The following is a 20867-nucleotide window of genomic DNA, read 5'->3' on the forward strand; positions in this document are numbered from 1 at the left end:
ATTTCAGCTACCACCTCCCCAGAGGACTCTTACCTCTCAGCTGGGTACCCCATGACAAACATTCACCTGTGCACTGGCCTCCAGAAACCATGCAGCAGGCAATAAGCCTGGTCCCTTCCCGGTACAAATGGATCTCAGCTGAGATTTTTGCAGGGCTTTGTAGTCATTGAATCATGAGGTCCCAGAAGGTGATAGTTAGGTTTTGTTGCCTTCCCTGTCAGAATTGTTTTCTCTCACGCAATCAATACTTAAGGTGGGAGGGAGATGTAAGAATGTGACAGAGATCAGGAGTGTTCTCAGTAGCCATCATCATTCTCCTTTGTGGTAAGCGTGACGTGATACACAGTCCCATCCTGTGGCAGCCACAGGCCCAGGAAGAAAGCATGACTTCACATTCTGTCTTAAGGTGGGAGGGAGATGTAAGAATGTGACAGAGATCAGGAGTGTTCTCAGTAGCCATCAGCATTCTCCTGTGTGGTAAGCGTGACGTGATACACAGTCCCATCCTGTGGCAGCCACAGGCCCAGGAAGAAAGCATGACTTCACATTCTGCTGGTCTTAGGGTATCTCTCCAGATAATGGAGACATGGGAAGCTAATGGGCTAGTTGCAGGAGGATATGAGGTGTGTCACTAAGAATTTAAGTCCATATTCAACTCACATTCATCAACTTCAGATCAAGACCAGCAAGAAGCCCTAGATGTATCAACAATGGGGAAAAAATGGGGAGAAACCTTTCTTAATATCAACATGTCTGTCCTCATTTGTTCCCCAACTTGGCAAAACCCCAACCCTGAATAGTCCAAACATCACCTTTCTCTATGCCCACACCTGTAAAACCACGCCTTGCCAGAGATGCCTCACGAGTGGGCAGGTTGCTATCATTATAAATCAGCATCTCCAGTCTTAAATAAGCATTCAACCAGACCCCACAATTCTGCTGTTTCAGAGCAACCAGGTTTTGATTTGTCCCAATTGCTCAAATATTCCACCCTCTGCCCCTTTTTACTTGAGGGTCTCACCCCACACTCACTCAAGAAAACAGGAGCCAGAAAGCAGCTACCACATTTGCCACCTCCAAATGCAAAACCCTCCTGGTGTCTGCACCCAGCTGCTGCTTCTGCTCTTTGACAACAGAGCACCGCCCTCTCTTATTTTAAGCCAATCCCCACACACGTGATCCAGATCTCTTCCGCCCCTCACTTCCCAAAGTGATTGCCACCCCCTGTGTTATTGGCACATCTCCGACATAATCTATCTCTTTCTCTCCATTGTATCACTCTCCTCAACACACACACCGCCTCTAGTGGAGGAGAGAGACACGGTGCTGTTAATAGGAGATGGAATCTTATGAGAAATATCAGAGGTTTCCCAGAGGAAGCAATGCTTGAACAAAGACCTGAAGGATAAGGAGGAGTTAGTTTAAGAAAGAAGGAAAAGAATAATATTCCAGGCAGTGGGACCTGTATGTGCATAGGCCCTGTGATAAAATAAGGTGCTTTAAAATTAATCTGTTAAAATCACGTGTGTATTTTTACTCACAAGAATAAATTCCAAAGAAGGAAAATCTTTTAGATACTTTCTTAACAACCAGTTAAGAAATGCAATGTCCAGTAGGGTAGCTGATAGCCATATGTGGCTGTTTTAATTAATTAAAGTTAAATATTCAGTTCCTCAGTTGCACTAGCCACATTTCATTTTGGACAGTAGAAATATAAAACATTTCTGTCACTGTAGAAAGTACGATTGGCCAGTGCCCATATAAACCGCTGGGAACAGGAGGATAGGTGTGAGATTCATGCGAAGTCAGGGATTTTGTTTCATTTTATTTTTAGATATGTTGTTTGGGTCATTATAGAAAGATCAGTAAGCTAATGGTCTGTGGTTAATATCACGAATTTGGTGATCAATTTTCTTCAACAAACATGTTAAATGTTGTTTTCTTTACAAACAGAAGTAGTTTCAGAGTGACAGATCCACAGTCCTTGGAAGACAACTATTAATGCCAACTACTGAATATTATAGGAAAATTCTTTGCCTTTTTAAAGTGAACACTTAGAAATTCAACTTTAAGGCCGGCCAGTGGCTCACTCTGTAGAGTGCGGTGCTGATAACACCAAGGCCCCGGGTTCGGATCCTATATAGGGATGGCCGGTTTGCTCACTGGCTGAGCGTGGTGCTGACAACACCAAGCCAAGGGTTGAGATCCCCTTACCAGTCATCTTTTTAAAAAAAAAAGAAATTCAACTTTATGTTAATTAGATAATCAGTACAGATTTAACTCAAATTTTGTAGTGCGTGGTTTGTCAATATTCTCTGCCCTTTTTCCTTATGTCTCTAAACAAAAGATAAAGAATAACCCTAACTCAGAAATACTTGCATCAATATCACCCTCACTCAAAGCTTCTCATCACGTGGTATCGACTGTATCTTTAACCAAAGCTCTATTGTGTGGTGAGGGGTGGAGTGTGGGGCCTTACAAAGTTTTGTTGCAAAGCTCTGAAGTGGAGGAAAGCATGGTAAATACAAGGCCATGGTAGCTGGAGAGAAGAGGAGGAAAGAAGAGATGGTTAAGATAAATCGGGAGAAATAGAAATGGGCCAGGCTATGGAGAGTTCTATCTTTAACCTAATGGTCAGTAAGAAGCCACTGAAAGATTTTAAGAGTAAAAGGGAAGAACACAGAAGTAGGAAAGACTTGATGAAAGTTGAGTTTTAAAAAATACTCTGGTTGCTATGTGGAGAAACAGGGCAAAGAGGTCTGGAGGGAGGCCGGAGTAGATGCAGACGGACCTATTAGCAGGTGACTGCAGTAGCACTTGAGAGCAGACTGGGGAGTAGCCAGAGGGTCACTGAATTTCCCAAATCAAAAGTCAAGAAACCATACTGACAGAAGTAGAAGTAGTTACAAGGAAACAAGACAGTATATTTAAAAGTCAACTATCCTACAAAACGTGGAGCATGTGATCATTTCCTCAGCAGAAGGCACAGTGATGGACTTATTGTTAATACTCAAAAAGTAATTTGTTACTTGAACGAAAAGTTTTGTCTTAATAGACAGGTCAACTCCTACTTCAGGATTCCAAAGCAACAATTTATTATCACCATGAAATTTTAATCCCAGAGACTACATTACTTTCTCCTGAAGCATTAAAGCAACTCTACCTTTGTTTTCTACATTCCCCTCTCCTCCCTTTTAAAGAAATGCTATGAAAACTTCCTTTTATTAAAAGAGACAAATAAGTCTGGGCCATTAGTAGCATTCCTATGATGTTATAGAGCTTGGCCAAATTTAGCCTATTTTTTTTTTTTTTCCTTTTTTGTCTTTTTCTGTGTCCAGCAATGGATCGCAACCCTCAGTGTTGCCCCCGTACTGGACCGGGACCAGCAACGGGATCGCAACCCTCGGCGTTGCTCCTGCGTCTCGCTCAGCCAGTAAGCTGGAACCGGTCTGTATGTGGGATCTGAACCCTCGGCGGGAGCGCCACCGCACTCCCAAGCTGCGCACTGTAGCAGTGCGCCACCGGGCCGGCCCCCAAATTTAGCCTATTAATGTGGTTCCCCTTCTCCCCGAATAATACTTTGAAAAAAATTAGGCAATATTTTTTAAATCAGAAAATTTCACAGAGAAATCTGGAATATTTCCTTCTCTTAAAAAATCAGAAGACCTGGCAACACTTGGGGTTTCTTCCCACAGGCAACAGTCAGCTGGAATCAAGTGCAAGCTGGTCTTCTCAGACCCAGATGGATCCTATAGTTCATTAAGGTGTCCACTACCCATACAGTCTAGGCAGTGAAGTCACACAGGTTACACATTTGTGTTATCAGAAAGGTACTTCACTCTGCTGTCCTCACTCTGCTGTCCTCTGCTGGCCAAATCCATGCAACTGCCAAAAACTACCAAATTATTCTGGCCTATGATCATCAGCAAAGAGGTCAACCACTCATAAACAAAATTTTTTATCTGTATTTCTGACCTTCTCCCAGCATCGAATGATATACCTTCAAGAAATGCAAACTGAATTCGACCTTAGCAGACAACCATTTTAAAAAGTGAATGGGGGGTCAGCCCCGTGTCTCACTCGGGAGAGTGCGGTGCTGGTAGCACCGAGGCCGCAGGTTCAGAACCTATATAGGGATGGCCGGTGCGCTCACTGGCTGAGCGTGGTGCGGACCACACCGTGCCAAGGGTTGCGATCCGCTTACCGGTCAAAAAAAAAAAAAGTGAATGGGGAGGCCAAACATCAAATAAAAATGTCTCTCTTACTAGATTTATTTGTGAAGAGAATTCAGAATTGTTTGATTTATATAACAAAGCTTTAATTTCCCCCCCAAATATTCAGCATATTAAATAGTCTCCTATCATATTGATAAATAAGGTTAAAGCATATTAATTATGATTCTAAAGTTTCCATTAGTTACACTGCACTTAACCATCCCACAGACTGTGATATTCAACTTCTTATTACAACATAACATGGTGCATACAATAGCCATCTCAGCGGCCAAAACAAAACAGGAGGCTTTTTGTCATTGAATTTTGTCCTACAAAGGACAACCCTCTAAGGAGGAAGAAATCACAACCTCCAAGGGCATTCCCAATCTTCATGCAAACATTTTATAGTCCACTCCCACATAATACACTTTAATAGCTGTATTTTGAGAGACATATATTCAATTAGAGAGATTTCTGCTCTTTTTTCTTACCACCATTCTCTTCTCTCTAGAAGGTAAAATATGACATAAAAATCAAGCAATGACTTGATCACACCCTACAAGTTAATCACCACATTCCCAACTAGCAGCAGGAACATCCAAAGAACGCAAAGTGCCAAAAAAATTTTCTGCTGCTGAACTGGGAATCTAAAGGCAATCGCCAAGTGCACCTAATCAAAGACTCCTTTGTGGAAGTATGTGAAAACCCACAGGGTGTAAGACCAATCTGAATTAGTAAAAACTGAGAATTCTTACAAAAATTCTGTTTCATTCATTTGAAGTACACATGGAATCCCAGCAGATCTCTGTCCCATTAAAGCAATTAGTTAATGCAGAAGAATAAATGGTTTGTCTTCAACTACATATATTTGCTTCTAATGGATATGCTTTGACCTTTTAAACTCCCAGTTTTCTGGGAGTTCCTGAGACCCTTTCAGGGGGCCCACAGAATCAAAACTGTTTTCAAATAATACTAAAATGACATTTGGCTTTTTCACTCTTTCTCTCATGAGTATACCATGGTGTTTTCTAGAGGCTGAATGCCATGTGATACTGCAACAGATTGAATGCAGAAGCACAGAGGAGAATCCAGCTCCATTCCATCAAGTCAGACATCAGAGATTTGCAAAAACATGAACAGTATCACTCTTCTCACCAAATGTTTTTGTTTCGGAAAGTATAGTTATTTCTAAGAAAAGTACCGGTTATGTTAACATGTAGTGGTTGGTTACTGTTATTTTAAAACAAATTAATATTTTAAATTTTTCTCAGCTTTAGTTTCTAATAAGGTCAATATTGATAGATATAACCCACATAAACAAAAACTCCTTAGGGTCCTACATGTTTTTGCATTTGATCTGTTGCAATAACACATGCCATTTAGCCTCCATAATTTTTAAGAGTGTAAAGGGGTCCTAAGACCAAAAAGTTTGAGAACCACTACTTTAAACAGTTTTCCTGTTGTTTACTAGATTAAGCCAGTTCTCTGAAAACTGGTTTCATTTGAAAGAATCCTTTCTGCATCAATAATGCAAAGAGTGGGTCCGGGGTCCAGAATTCAGCCCTTGAAGCAACTGCTCCCAACAGGCCTAAACATCCCTCCTCCACGTGCCAAAGCTAACGTCTTCACGTCCTCTGTTGAGGCATTCCACTTGCACGAAGATCATCACTATAGTTACTATAATCATCACAATCACCAGTTTTTAAAATCAAATGAGTGTTTACCATTTGCCAGACATTTATCCTTCACCATCTCACTAATGAATTAATAAAAAGTGATTCAAACATTGCCTGGAATGTGGTAAGCCTTCATTAAACGTTAGCAATGACAGTGGTGACAGTGACCTTACAACAATTTATGAGGGATATATTAATAATATTCTTCACTTACAGATGAGGAAACTGAGGCACAGAAATGTTACTTGCCTGAGTTCTCACAGCTAGTAAGTGGCAGAGCTGGGATTCTCACCCAATTCTATGTCTAAAGTCCATGCATCAAACACTTCTGCTGTACTGTACAGCACAGCTTCTCACACTTTCCCATGCAGACGAATCATGTGAGGCTATTAATGCAGATTTTGATTCAGGAGGTCCAGGATGGGGCCTGGGACTCTGCATTTCTAGCAAGCTCCCAAGCAGTGCTGATGCTGCTGGTCCTCAAACCACAGTTTAGTTGAAGGTTGTTTAACGCCCCTCCCCCAGGCCTCTTGAACCATTTTTTAATCTATGTGTTTTATTTTCCTGTCTATAAATGCTCAAATATCTATATCCTAATAAAAAATATTTTTCATAGCTCCATCCATGCCCCATTCAACAATAATCCCTAACCCCTGCTTTCGTATGGTACTCACTGACACCACAAACCACCTTCAGAACAACACATTCAGTCTCTTCTCCATCAGCTGAACATGTATTTTGAATTGTCACAAGAGGGCACTGTCCACTAATCCACGGGTCAGACTCGACTGCAGAGTCCTGGTAAGTAGAGTAGTGAAACTGTGCAATTACATAAACATTGTACTAAGAATGAATGGGGGCTGGGAAAATAAAAAGCAGGATGCAAAGTTGTATGCCCTGTGTGAGCACTGACAAGGATCTTACGTTGAATGGACCGCTGGTTTTACTCATGACTTTTTTCATATTCCTTGTAAATGCAGCCAAAACAATGGAAGTTATTACTTAATTATACATTTATCTGACACTTGATAGTTTGCAGAACATTTTCAACTACACCACCTGGTGTAATTACGTACATGGATTGTAAGCTCTTTGTGAGTGAAGGCCACACCTCAGACTTCTGTTGCCTTTACTACGTTAATAACAGGAAAATCTAAAATCTCAACTTATCTGATTAATCAAATGTCTTCCTTCCCTCCCCCCCCTTCACTTGCCTTTTAGGAGAAAGAGGGATATCACCAAGCAAGGCACGTGGAGCCCAGCTTCATTCTGAAATACCATGTTATAAGTTGAATTGTGTCTATCCCTCAAATTCATATGTTGAAGTCCTAACCCCCAGTATCTCAGAATGTGACCTTATTTGGAGAGAGAGGCTTTATAGAAATGATCAAGTTAAAATGAGATCAATAGGAAGGCCCTAATCCAATATAACTGGTGCCTTATAAAAAGGAGAATTTTGGAGACAGACATGCACACAGGGAAAAGCCATGTAAAGACGAAAGCAGAGACTGGTGTGATATGCCTCCACACCAAGGAACACCAAAGACTTCCAGCAACCACCAGAAGCTTGGAGAGAGGCCTGGAACCGATTCTCTCTCAGAGCCCTCAGCAGAAACCAACCCTGCCAACAGCATTTTGGACTTCTAGCCTCCAGAATTGTGAGACAATACAGGTCTGTTTCTTATGCCACCAGCTTGTGGTACTTTGTAACAGAACCCCCAGCAAACTAATGCACACAAGTTACAGGTATGAACTGGCCTCAAAGCAAATTTGGCCAGCACTGTCCCCTTCATGACCCCTAGGGAAATCTGATGATTTCCCTATCAGAATGATGATCCTACAGCAGTAGACCTTCAAGAAATTTAAGAAAGATACCCAAGTAAACTATGGCATTTTAAAGAGATATTTTTACATCAAGAGAAGAATCAAAAATGCTTTTCAGAAAATTATGCACATTGTCCTATCTCTTTATACCTGTATTCTAATTAAATTAGGTTTTTGCTATAATCCTGCTATAAATAGTTGAAAAACCAAAAATGAAATTTTAAAAACAAGCTTAGAAACCAAATGTTTTTACTAAATGGTTCTTAGAAGTTAATTCAAATACTCTCTTTGGCCTATTTATTGCAAGCAAGGGAGGGTGGGGCTTAACGAGAAGCAGATGTGCTTGTAAAAGCAAGTTTACAATGGAATTGAGGATCCACTCAAAATTACAGTTGATGGGCCAGCCCGGTGGCGCACTGGAGAGTGCACCACTTGGGAGCGTGGCGGCGCTCCCTCCGAGGGTTCGGATCCCATGTGGTGACCGGTTCCCGCTCACTGGCTGAGTGCGGTGCAGACGCAACACTGAGGGTTGCGATCCCGTTGCTGGTCCCCGGTACGGGCGCGACACCGAGGGTTGCGATCCCATTACCAGCCAGTAAAAAAGACAAAAAGGAAAAAAAAATTACAGTTGACCCTTGAACAATGTGGGTTTCAACTGCATGGACCCCTTAAACCCAGACATTTTTCAATAAATATATAGTTAGCCTTCTATATATGCACGTTCCGCATCTGAAGATTTAACCAACCACAGATGGAAAATATCCATACAGTATTCTTGGAATGCGGAACCCACATATACGGAGTTTACATTTCCCATCTGCGGGTTCCATGGGGCCAACTATGGGACTTGGGCATTGGCAGACTTTGGTATCTGCACGGGATCCTGGAATCAGCCCCCCATGTACACTGAGAGCCAACTGTATATATACGTATATAACTTACTTATAAATATGCATGAAGAGATTTATGGAAGTGTACTCACCAAACTATTATTTTTACAGTAAGCAGGGCTGCTGTTGAGAGACCAAATGAGATGTTGGGGTTGCAGCCAACACCACAGGTGAGATAACCACTCTACGTGAGAAATACAGAGTCCTATTGTACACTTTTCTACCACTCACCAATGGCTGATCCCATAACCCCCTTTGATAATTCATTGCCTAGCATTGCAGTTATCAGAAAGAAAGCCTGTTTTGGAGACAGGTTAATGCTTTGTAGCTCAAGTGCCAAAGACAGACAGCCTGGATCAAATTCCAGGCCTGTCACTTACTAACAATACAACTTGGGATCAGTTACTTCATTTGCTTCTTTTAACCTGAAAAATGGACAGGATGAAAATGCCTACATTGTAGGGTTTTCATGAAAAGTATGCTCCAGAACTGCAGACTATTATAATTACTATTTGAACTCAAGCAATAATAATGTTTTCAATCTTTGTTTCTTTCAGCTTTATAGAGGTGTAGTTGGCAAATAAGAATTGTATGAATTCAAGGTGTACAATGTGTTTTAATACACACATAGACTGTGAAATGATTACCACTGTTGAGAGAGAGAGATTGAGATTTGAAGATGCTATGCTCCTGGCTTTGAAGGTGGAGGAATTCAGACAGCCTCTAGATGGTGATAAAGGTTGGGAAACAAATTCTCCCTGAGAGCTTCTAGAAGGAACGCAGCCCTGCTAAGACCTTGATTTTAGGACTTCTGGCCTCCACACCTGTAAGATTATTGGTGTTGTTTTAAGCCTTAAATTTGTGGTAATTTGTTACAACTGCAATAGGAAACTAATGCAGAATGCCTGAAAATGTCTTTAGAGATACTGATGGCCCATTGGGAAGTTGGTCTGATGGAAAGAGCTGGAACCAGAATCAGAAATACAGGGTCCATCTCAGTTCAGCAACTAACCAGCTCTGTAACTACCAACACCTGGAACACCTCACTTTCTTTTCCTATAAAATGATGGCATTGCTACCTCTTCTACCTAAAAAAAATTTTTTGAAGGTAAGTTATAAATATATTTCATGAGAATGACTCAAACTTGCATATTTCAACTTCTCAGTTACAAAAAGGAGAAAAGTTTTTGAAAAAAAACTATTAGAAGAATTTCCTGTAGTTTCAACTAGGATTTAATAAGGTAGGAAAAGTTTAAAATTTTTTCTTATGTTTTAATGCACTCAGCAGAAAAGAGGATTGACAAACATTTTGTACCCAGGTTTAAACATTTGGAATCAGGTTCCATAGCCTCCCTTCTCCATCAAAACATCTTTTCTTTCAAAGATTTGGAGAATGATATTTTGTTACTGAGCATATTAAATAATAAACTTTTTTTTCTCCTAAGAGTAAACATGGACAAAATCTAGAGACCACAAGCATTGCCTCTCCTATTTTAAAAAGGAAGACAAAGTCTGGGACTCAAGGAAGGCAACGTACTTTCCTTTCTTAACAGGCCACCAAGAAATCAAGTTGGCTGGCGTTGGCCCTCCAAAACCTGCACATTCCTTCCCCAGCTCATCCAGCCCTGGGGTGTTTGACACGTGCATGGAGATGCTGCGCCACCTGCTGGATTTCGTAGTCATGGAAACAGCTCCAGTCTGCTGAAGAGAGCATCACGTGCACCCTGGCCTCTCAGGGCCGGCACGATGAGAAAAGGGTAATACAGCAACAACCTTGAATTCTACGATTCAAATGGGTGAACTGTATGATATGTGAATTATATCTCAATAAAGCTGTTTTTTAAAATGTGAAAAAAAATTATATTCATAACCAAGGTGGTCATGGCAATGAAACTGATTTTTTTTTGACAAGATTTTTTTTCCAAATGAACCCACAGCCAACAACACTCTACAAAGACAAGACACCTATACCCAAGGATGGGCTTATGATGTCTACAGTAGGCTTTTAACCATATGGTAGGCTTTTCACCATTCTGGGCCCATAGAGATATTTTAGAGTTTTACTTGCTAAAAAGGCTCTGTTCTCCTAGGACAATGTGCCCCTACAAAATAGCAGCCCATATTATCTTCATTGTGGAAAAGTCAATCCCCAAGACAGTTCTTTCTAGGATCTTTTTGGCTGACTAGGGCCCTTCCTTACATTATAACAAAAGTCATAGCTGCAATTGTAATTTGCATTATAACAATGTGAAAAGAAAAATTCCTGCAAAGAAAAAAAAGGGGATCAAAAATACATAAAAATATCAACCACAGTTGTGTTTGGACAGGAGTATGAATGATTTTTTCAAGAACAGAAAGTTTAAAGTTCTACATAAGCTGGCACAGTGCAGCCAACTCTTATGGTCTTTCCATCCCTTTGCTTTCCAAACAGCCATCACATCTATGTCCAAATTTTATCCTTCATAAAGTCAAAATGGGCAGTTATTAAAGACAAAAAAAACCTGGCAGGAAAACGTGCAAAACAGGGTGAAGAAAAACGCATCTAGCTGGCCCCTGAGGTTCCTGGACTCCAGATTGTGCCGTGTTGACGTAGGACAAATCCCTCACATGTTCAGAGCATCTGTCTCCACACCTGGAAGATAAAGTTTTGAGCCAAACAATCAAAAAGGCCCCTTTCTGATCTAACAGTCTCATTGTTCAGTGACAGGCTTCAAATCTCCTAACTCCTAGTACCTGGCCCTCACAGACTCAGTTTTGTAAAATTTGAAATATACACGGTGGCCATCAAGTCTAGAAACCAAGCAAATAGATAATAAATGGCTTAGAAATTAGATGATATAATAATCTAAGTTTCCAGACTTGATGACCACCTTGTAACTAACAGCACAATCAATCTTCTTCCACCATCTTCTCTACAGTGGCACTTAGGAGCTAACTAACCAGCGGCAGAAGCAGGAGGGGGTTTCTTGTAGGAGTGGCCACTGGGACCCAGCCTCACCTACTCACACTTCCTTAGAGAGGGCTTATCACTCAGCTTACACCTGTAGCCTGCAACAACAGTCCGGGACACAAGACACTAAATCATGGGCATGTCACTCAGGAAGGCCACACAGCAAAAGATACTCCACAAAAACAAGATAACTGTAGTCCAAAGAGGAGCAAAACCAGGGGACTGGAGAAAGGAAGCCTCGGCAAAGCAAAGCAAAGCAGTCAGCAAAGAAAGAAGCACTCATTGCACATCATGGCCATTCTGGGGTGGGAGCCAAGAGCTGGTGAAGGACTGCTGCCCTGAGGGCCGACTCGCGTGATGCCCAGCAGAGCCGAGCTGAGTGTGCCCTGCAAGCACTCTAGCCTGCTACTGGATGGCAGCTGGTCAGAGAAGCTCACCTGAGCTCCACCTGCAACATTCAGAGCCTGAAAAGCTGTGGGTAATAGAAGGAGAGGTTAACTCTCAAGACCCGAAGCAAACAATGCTAACTAATCTGATAAGAAGCAGCTGTTTTCTGATGTTAGTTTAATACAGGGGTACTGGATACACAGCAATGATAAACTCCAAAAAGACTCTGGCAGAGATGAGTAAGTAGGTACGCACCTGAGGTCTTAGCTTAGATATCCTTTCTCACAGGAAGCCTTTGTCTGACCCTCCCCTCCCCTCCCACCCACGCGCCAACTCAGGTGCCTCTTCTCCAGGCTTCCACAGCAGCCAGTAATCTTCCATGACAATGTCACTGTCATTGAAATTTCTTCTTTGTTCATCTCTCCCACTAGATTGTGGCTTCTCAAGAAAAGGGACTCCTTTTACCACCCTGAGTTCAGTGGCTCTAGCATTATGCCTGACAAGAGGAGAAAGTGGCTCAGTAAATATTCACTGAAAGTCCAGGAGCTTTATATTCCCAGTGCCAAAAGGTTCAATGAATGCTTGTTGAACTAAACTCTGCCAATCTGAGAATTGCATTGTTCAAAGAACAGTATCCCACAATTTCTGTGGTGGGTCAGGATAGCTCGGGAACCCCAACTGGAGTCAGACCGGTGGGGATTCCATCTCAATCCTGTCATCTACTAGCTGTGTGATCTACAGACCCATAGGCAAGTTATTTCATTTCCCTATACCTCATGGTCATCATCTGTAAATAAGGGATAGTAATTGTATTAGTCTGTTCTTGTTTATAACAAAATACTTGAATCTGGGTGATTTATAAAGAAAACAAAATTTATCGCTTACCGTTTCTAATACTGTGAAGTCCAAAGTCTGGTAACCCAGCTGGTGAGAGCCTTGGTGGTGGTGACAGTGACAGCAGAGTATCACATTGCAAAATAGTGGAGCAGAGAGCAAGACGGACTCTCCTCTCTCTTCTTTCAAAGCCCTCAGAACCACGCCCCTGACCACCATTTTTAATCCATTCTCTACAGCATGGTCCTACAATCTAATCACCTCTTCAAGGCCCCACCTTTCAATTACCATCATAGGATTTCCCACCCTTCTAACAGTCATAGTGGGGGCTAACATAAAACTTGCAGGACACAATTCAAGCTTCAGTGAGTTTAGGGGGGTCCTAATTCAATCCACTACAGTAATTGTACCTTCTCCAGGAGTTGGTGTGAAGATCCAATTGCCTGGAACACTTAGCACAGAGGCTGGCACTTAAGACATCCTTGATAAATGATCGTCACTATTATTAGCCCTTCCCTGGAACTGAGCCATAGGATAAACTTTGCCCAGTTCTGTTAAGAGATCACACTTAGCTCTGCTCTTATCAGAAGCCACTTAAAAGCTTGGCCACCAATTTGCTTTGTCTGGGTTCTTTCGGATATTAAGCTGGTTGAGATCCCTTGCAACTTTAAAAAAAAAATGCCTATGGCTCAGATTTTTCATTGTTTTATTACTGCCTCTCAATTTCCGGGGGTCACTTCTTAGCAATGTCACTATGGGTGGTGTCCCTGTCAGGAAAAGCAACCTAAAACCCAGTTATTTGGTGGTGGCAGCTGCTGTGTTACTAGGGCCTTAGCATGAGTGTGGAAGTAGAGGGAGAAGGCTTTGCTGAAAAAGCCTGTTTCCAAGCCAAGGAAACCAGAAGTCAGAGGCAGCAGATTCCAAGTTCCAACATTCTGGGTCTCCCTTTCCTCCTGCTCCCCTCATATCCTTTCTCACCTAATGCTGTCCTTTGGCTTGGTCCTTCTAGGCCACAATCTCTCCCTTTCTCCATAAATCTGTCAGGGTTTTCTTTTCTTTCTTTCTTTTTTTTTTTTTTTAAGTCAGTCTCAGAGTAGAATATCCACTCTATTGGAGGCTACTCAGCATTCTAGGAACAGGAAAGTCTGGTCTTTACCTTTACTCTATCCCAGATAACCCCTTTCTTGAAAGCAGCTTTACTGAGGTATACTTTACAGTAAAATTCACTCATTCTTAGTGTACAATTCTAGGTTTTTAGTAAATTTACAGAGTTGTGCAGCCATCCTCAAAATCCAATTTTAGAACATTTCCATCACCCCAAAAAGATATTTTGTGCCTATGTGCAGTCATTCCTCTTTCCCACCTTTAGCCCCAGGGAACCACTGTTCTACCTCCTGTCTCTGTAGATTTGCCTTTTTCTGGACATTTCATATAAATGGAATCTTACAGAGAGTGGTCTTTGTGTCTGGCTTCTTTCACCCAGCATAGTGTTCTTGAGGTTTGTCCATTTTGTAGCATTTAGCATTCCTTTTTATTGTTGCATAGTATTCCATTATATTAATATAGCCATTTGTTTATCCATTCACTAGCTGATAGACATTAGGGTTGTTTCCACTTTTCATCCCAAATAAGTCTTAATGTTTTCTGTATATTGTTCTGCTCTATCCAACTCACCCATGTCATTTCTCCCAAGATTCCCTTCTATCTATCAAATAGGAAAAGTGTTCCAATACTAGGCAACTTCCAAAAATAGATAAAAATAAGGAAACCTGATAAATGCCTACTAAACATACAATTTAATCCCATATTTTTAAAGTGAGTATGCTTTCAACAAAGATTAAAATAACTTCAACTTATAATACAAATAGGAGAAATGCATGTGACGTTTTCTTTGAGGTTTGTTAAGTTACATTTTTCCTTCAAATGGAAATTATTTTTAAATGATGAAAAAGTAGATACAAGCTACATATTACATTTGTCAGATACTCAGATGTCCAGGTGCTGATATTCAAAAGAAAAAGTGAAACTTGGATGGTGTTATGGCCCTAGTGTTTATGTGCCTGCAAAATTCATTATGTTGAAATCCTCACCCCCAAGGTGATCGTAGCAGGAGGTGGTGCCTTTGGGACATGATTAGGTCATGAGGCCAGAGCCCTCATGACTGGGATTAATACCCTCACAAAAGAGGCCCAAGAGAAACCCCCTCCTTCCATCATGTGAGGACACAACAAAAAAGATGGCTATTTCTGAACCAGGAAACGGGCCCCTCAAAAGACACCGAATCTGTCAGTGCCTTGATATGGACGTCCCAGCCTCTAGAACTGTGAGAAATAAATTTTTATTGTTTAAGTCACCCAGTTTATCTATAGCAGCCAGAACAAACTAAGACAAATAGGGTAATGAGGGTTGCCAGTGGAGAAAATTGCTTTTTGTTACAGCACGTAATCTCATTTTTATTTTTGTGGGCTAATGATAATCCAGGAAGAAAACTCAAAAACTCATTTTCAATTCTCAAGTGGTTCAGAAAATAAAAACACGTATTTGTATATATGTATATCTATATCATGTGTGTATGTGTGTATACACAGGGAGAGAGAGAAGGCAAATGTGGCAAATGTTGACAGTTGGCGAACCGGGATGAAGCATATAAGGTAATTCTTTGTATTACTTTTGCATTTTTTTCTATAAGTTTGCAATTATTTTTAAATAAAGAGTTAAAATAAATTTCCTCCAAAAGAATATAGAAAGTTCAGTCTTCCAGTCCTTCGACCCAAACACCTTGTTTCTAGCCGGAGCACCAGGAGATTCTTCCCTGAGTCAATTCCAACAGATTTGGGAAGTACTACATCACAGTCTTCAGTTTCCCTCAATTATCAATTACTCAAACTTCCGTGATATTAAACCCTTCCTGAACCCATTTAGCTTTTGTCTTATACATCTTCAGGAAACTTGAGTGTCATAAGCTTCTAAGCCATGATGTCAAGTAGTATTTGTTTCTTGGTCCTGTACTGATCTCTTCCACATACATCAGATAGAACAACCTTTCCTGTAGTCCATAATTTGAAGATGTTCATTTGCTCTAAGTGTCACTCAAGGTGTTCCTCTGCACCCCTCCCCCACTTTCTTCCCCATTAGATGGTGTGAGCCTCTTCACTCCTAAAAGCTATGAGACTTAAAGATATTGCATTGTCCACAGTACTAGCTGGGAGTTACTGTGCATTGCTGGGACAAGGCATTTCCCCAATTTACTGTTTTGTAGGTACGACCACAGAGGTTAAAAAAAAAAAAGAAAAGAAAAAGAAAAAAAGGAAAGGGAAAGTAAATAAATGGAAACAAAGAAACCCAGCACCACTGACAGTTTTCCCGATAGCTATATTCATCAGTACTCATATATTGAGTTCTAGGTCTTTGAGCAATTTAAAAATGTCAGACCCTTCCTTTTCTGAGAAAAAAAATGGTGAAAGCATACAACTGGATAAAGAAAATGTGGTATAAATACACAATGGAATACTACTCAGTGTCACTATCCTCTCAGTGACGGAGATGCAAGGATTACTCAAAGCCCAGATATTTGAAAGCAATGAAAGGCCCAGAGAGACTACACCAAGCTAACTCCCATAAGAAAGGAGAAAGTCAGTGCAGCCTGAGCAAATAAGAGCAGCTCCTAGTCTGAAAAAGAATGTGTTAAACCTCGCCGAGGGAAGTTAGTTAAATTCCCAATGCCCCATAATATGGGAGGACGCATCTCTTATCCTGAAAAGGCTTAGGGAGGTATCTTACCATTCCGTGGAATGGCCTGTATAAAGTATCACATCGGGGTCACCAAAATGCGGCAAATGTCAAAGCAGAGACGGTAATGAACTACTTGGAGACAACGGCATTTTGCAACCGAGGGACTAGGAGCAACCGTTCACCAAGCTAGTGAAGGCCTAGAGTCAAAGTCCAGTGGATATTTATTTATTATGAAAGCCATGAGAAAAGTAAGCGGACAGGGATAAAGGAGGGGGATCCCCAGGGGCAGAACCTCCTGAAATTTTATTTGAATAGACTATACTGCATACTCCTTTGAGTTCAAGGATGCAGTAGTTTCCAACAGCTGCTGTTATCATCCTGAGAAATACTGTGTGCAGCATGCCTGCATGGGTACTGACGCCATGTGTCTCTTCTAGCTGTGGCCAGAGGTTGTGGCCTTCCTCTTAGCAGAACATACCACAAGATGTTAACCCTCTGCAACTCAGCCATAAAAATGAATGAAATTCTGCCATTTGCAACAACATGCATGAGTCTGGGGAAAATTATGTTAAGTGAAATAAGCTAGACAAAGAAACAGAAATACTGCATGTTCTCACTCATAACTAGCTGCCAGGAAAGAAGGGGGGGAAGGGAAGGAAGGAAGAAGGAAGGAATGAAGGAAAGAAAGAAAGACCACAACAATAAGTTGAACTTGCAGAAGGAGAGAACAAACCTAAGGATGCTAGAAATAGGGGGAGGGAGGGGAAAAGGGTTTGGGAAGTGATAGGTCAGGCAAAGGGCATAAAGAAATATGATTTGTAAGAATGAATATGCTAATAAATAAAATTTGGAAAAAAAATGGTGAAAGCATATTAGTACCAGAATCCAGAGGTCTGACTCCCAGCCCAGCACTCTCTCCACTATATCATATTAAAAGCATTTCTGATTTAGCCACACAGGGTAGTACCCAGTGCCCATTATAAAATTTCAAGACTGATTCTAGAATAATTTTTTTCTAGAATAATCTGAGAATTTTTTCTTTTCTCAATGTTAAAATGTTACTTTCTTTAAAAATCTCTTAAATGTTTTCCACAAAGAAATTATTTTTCTTTTATTTCTCTTGTCTTGGCAAATCCTTTAGGAATTTTCTCTGAAAAGATTAACTTCATCATTTGGTTTCCTTCATCACCATCACTTGTTGAAATTCTTACTAATATATATAAAGCAGCCCTCATTTGGAGATCTAAAATTACCTCTAGAAACTCACAATAGACTAAAATTAGAATATCCATAATTAGATTTATTAAATAGGACTTCTTTCTAACATTTTTCATTTATCCAGCTGTTTGATCTCAGCCAGCTGTTGTAGGGCTGAGGTGGGGGTGAGAGTTGGGTAAAAGAAGAGGAAGCTCATCTTTGCAAAGGGGGAGGGAGAACCAGCATTGATTCTCAGTTTAAAAGTGTTTCTCTAGGTGTGATCTCTCAACCTACAGCATAGAACAGACCTATTGGATCAAGACCTACTCCAGCCCTACTGGATCAAGTTATCCAGGTGATTCTGACACATGCTTAAGTATAAAAGAGTTGGTTCCGATGTCATATTTACTGAATTACAGACCACAGTCAAGATTTTAGAAACAGCTGGTTCAAAATAATTGCCTTGACTGGCTCTAGCGATCCCCTGGGAACATATCCCTCTTATGTGTATGTTCTTCTCATTTATCATTTATGAGTATATTTTTAATACTCCACAGGGCTGACAATTTGGCATTAGACTTGCTAATGAGCAGCAACCATGTGCTCCTGCTGCCTGTCATTCAGTGCAGTCACAAGTATCGTTATGCAGCAGAGAAGATCTTAGCCGTCAACCTTCCACATTCTGCTCTCAGGAAATAAGGGAGGGTCCAGAGGTGTCATTTGATACTGATGTCAGAGTGTTCATTTCCTATGCAAAAGAGCCAAGGCGGAAAGACAAACCTAAATAAGAAGCTAACTTCTATAAGGAGCTGGATGCAAAAGGTGATGCTGGCAGCTACCTTTGCAGACTCTTAACTACATACAGGACCATGAACGCATCCTTTGCTCACCTCCACTTTGCTGGAGGGTACCTGCCCTCTGACTCCAAAGACTGGAGGACCATCGTCCCCGCTCTGTTGGTGGCTGTCTGTCTGGTGGGCTTCGTGGGGAACCTGTGTGTGATTGGCATCCTCCTTCATAGTGCCTGGAAAGGAAAGCCATCCATGATCCACTCCTTGATTCTGAATCTCAGCCTGGCTGATCTCTCTCTCCTGCTGTTTTCTGCACCTGTCCGAGCTACAGCATACTCCAAAGGTGTTTGGGATCTAGGTTCATTTGTCTGCAAGTCCTCTGACTGGTTCACCCACACGTGCATGGCAGCCAAGAGTCTGACAATCGTAGCGGTGGCCAAAGTATGCTTCATGTATGCAAGTGACCCAGCCAAGCAAGTAAGTATCCACAACTGCACCATCTGGGCAGTGCTGCTGGCCATCTGGACTGCAGCCAGCTTGTTACCCCTGCCTGAATGGTTCTTTAGCAAAACCAGCCATCATGCAGGTGTGGAAATGTGCCTCATAGATGTACCAGCTGCAGCTAAAGAGTTTGTGTCAGTGTTTGGTAAGCTCTACCCTCTCCTGGTATTTTGCCTTCCGTTACTCTTTGCCAGCTTTTACTTCTGGAGAGCTTATGGCCAATGTAAAAAACGAGGAACTAAGACTCAAAATCTTAGAAACCAGATGCGCTCAAAGCAACTCACAGTGATGTTGCTGAGCATCGCCATCACCTCTGCTTTTCTGTGGCTCCCTGAGTGGATAGCTTGGTTGTGGGTATGGCATCTGAAGGCTGGAAGCCCAACCCCACCACAAGGTTTCATAGCCCTGTCACAAGTCCTAATGTTTTCCATCTCTTCAGCAAATCCTCTCATTTTTCTAGTGATGTCAGAGGAGTTTAAGGAAGGCTTCAAAGGCTTATGGAAATGGATGATAACCAAAAAACCTCCGACTGCCTTAGAGTCTCAGGAAACACCAGCTGGTAACTCAGAGGTCCTTCCTGACAAGGTCCCATCTCCAGAGTCCCCAACATCCATACAAGAGAAAGAGAAACCTGGTTCTTCATCCTCCAGCAAAGAGAAAGCTGAGAAGGCAGAGATTCCCATTCTCCCTGATGTAGAGCAGTTTTGGCATGAAAGGGACAAAGTCCCTTCTGTAGAAGACAATGATCCTATCCCCTGGGAACATGAAGATCAAGAGACAGGGGGTTGTGACAAATAGATTTAAATTTCAAAGCAAAACAAATTGTGACTATTGTATTTACTTGTACTGCTGCTTATCAATATTGCTGGCATTACCATATATAGTAAAATTGTTACCATTAGGAATTACAAAAATGCTTCATAATCTGCATTTTCAAGATGTGCAATCTGGTAAGTGGAATATCATGTTAGCAGTAATAATTATGTTTCAGATTTATAACCTGCTTGTCCAAAGAATTCATTTGCATAAAGTGATTAGAGAGCCCAGATATTCTGCCACTTGTTCACAATGGCTTTCTTGTTGGGCACCCCTTAGAACCAGCCCTGTACTGTACTGGCTGGAGTAGTTTGTCAAAAGTTGAGCCCCTTTACCTTCAGTTTCTTCCTGAATCTGCTGGCCCTTACTTCACCTATCAAATTTCATTTCATATAACCAAAGCTCAAAATCTACTTCCACTTAAGATTCTTCTTTAACACATTAGCAGGTTACTCAAGAGTTATCTTCATCTGCTTAATAAATGTTAATTTAGTTGATGAAAATCCATATAATTTTTATGACCAAATGTTACAGAATAAGGAATATCACCTTATTCCAATTCTAATTTCAAACCATGGCTATTTTTGGCTGTTTAAATATATTTAAACCTTGCCTTATACTAAAGCCTGATTAAATGATCTTTTAAAACCCACCTGAATGAGTCTTCAAGTTTCTAAGCCTCAGAATGTTAGCAGCCTAGCATGACATTCTATATTGATATAGGAAAAAAGAACTTAAAAATTGTCTTCCTGCCTCTTCCAAAATGAAAAAAGTTGTTCTTCTACAAGCAAAAATTTGTTCCTCCCAAAATCTTTCTCTAAGATAAACTATAAGCTATGTTTAACAATATAGGCATTAATTACTGATTAAAGGCAAGCCTCAAATATAGAAGGGGGATGGAGATAGTGATCTTGTTAAATGGTATTAAACTTACCCATAACATTAAACTTGAACCCAGCTCAACTTTTAAAATATCACAGGGTTTCTAAGTTATGAAAATAATGAGGATAACACAAGAAAAAGAGATTAATATGCAAAAGAGAAAATTCAGACAC

At 41.0% G+C, this 20867-nt stretch overlaps 1 protein-coding gene across 1 annotated transcript; it reads left to right on the forward strand.

The window, feature by feature from the left end:
* The first annotated feature begins 18573 nt into the window (after positions 1-18573).
* Positions 18574-19794, forward strand: GPR151 (G protein-coupled receptor 151). Its single transcript, XM_008569079.1, has one exon. The coding sequence runs from the start codon at positions 18574-18576 to the stop codon at positions 19792-19794; it is 1221 nt and encodes a 406-aa protein (XP_008567301.1).
* The last annotated feature ends 1073 nt before the right edge of the window (positions 19795-20867 follow it).

The sequence above is a fragment of the Galeopterus variegatus genome, unplaced genomic scaffold (assembly GCF_000696425.1).
Source record: "Galeopterus variegatus unplaced genomic scaffold, G_variegatus-3.0.2 Scaffold462, whole genome shotgun sequence".
Classification (NCBI taxonomy): Eukaryota; Metazoa; Chordata; class Mammalia; order Dermoptera; family Cynocephalidae; genus Galeopterus; species Galeopterus variegatus.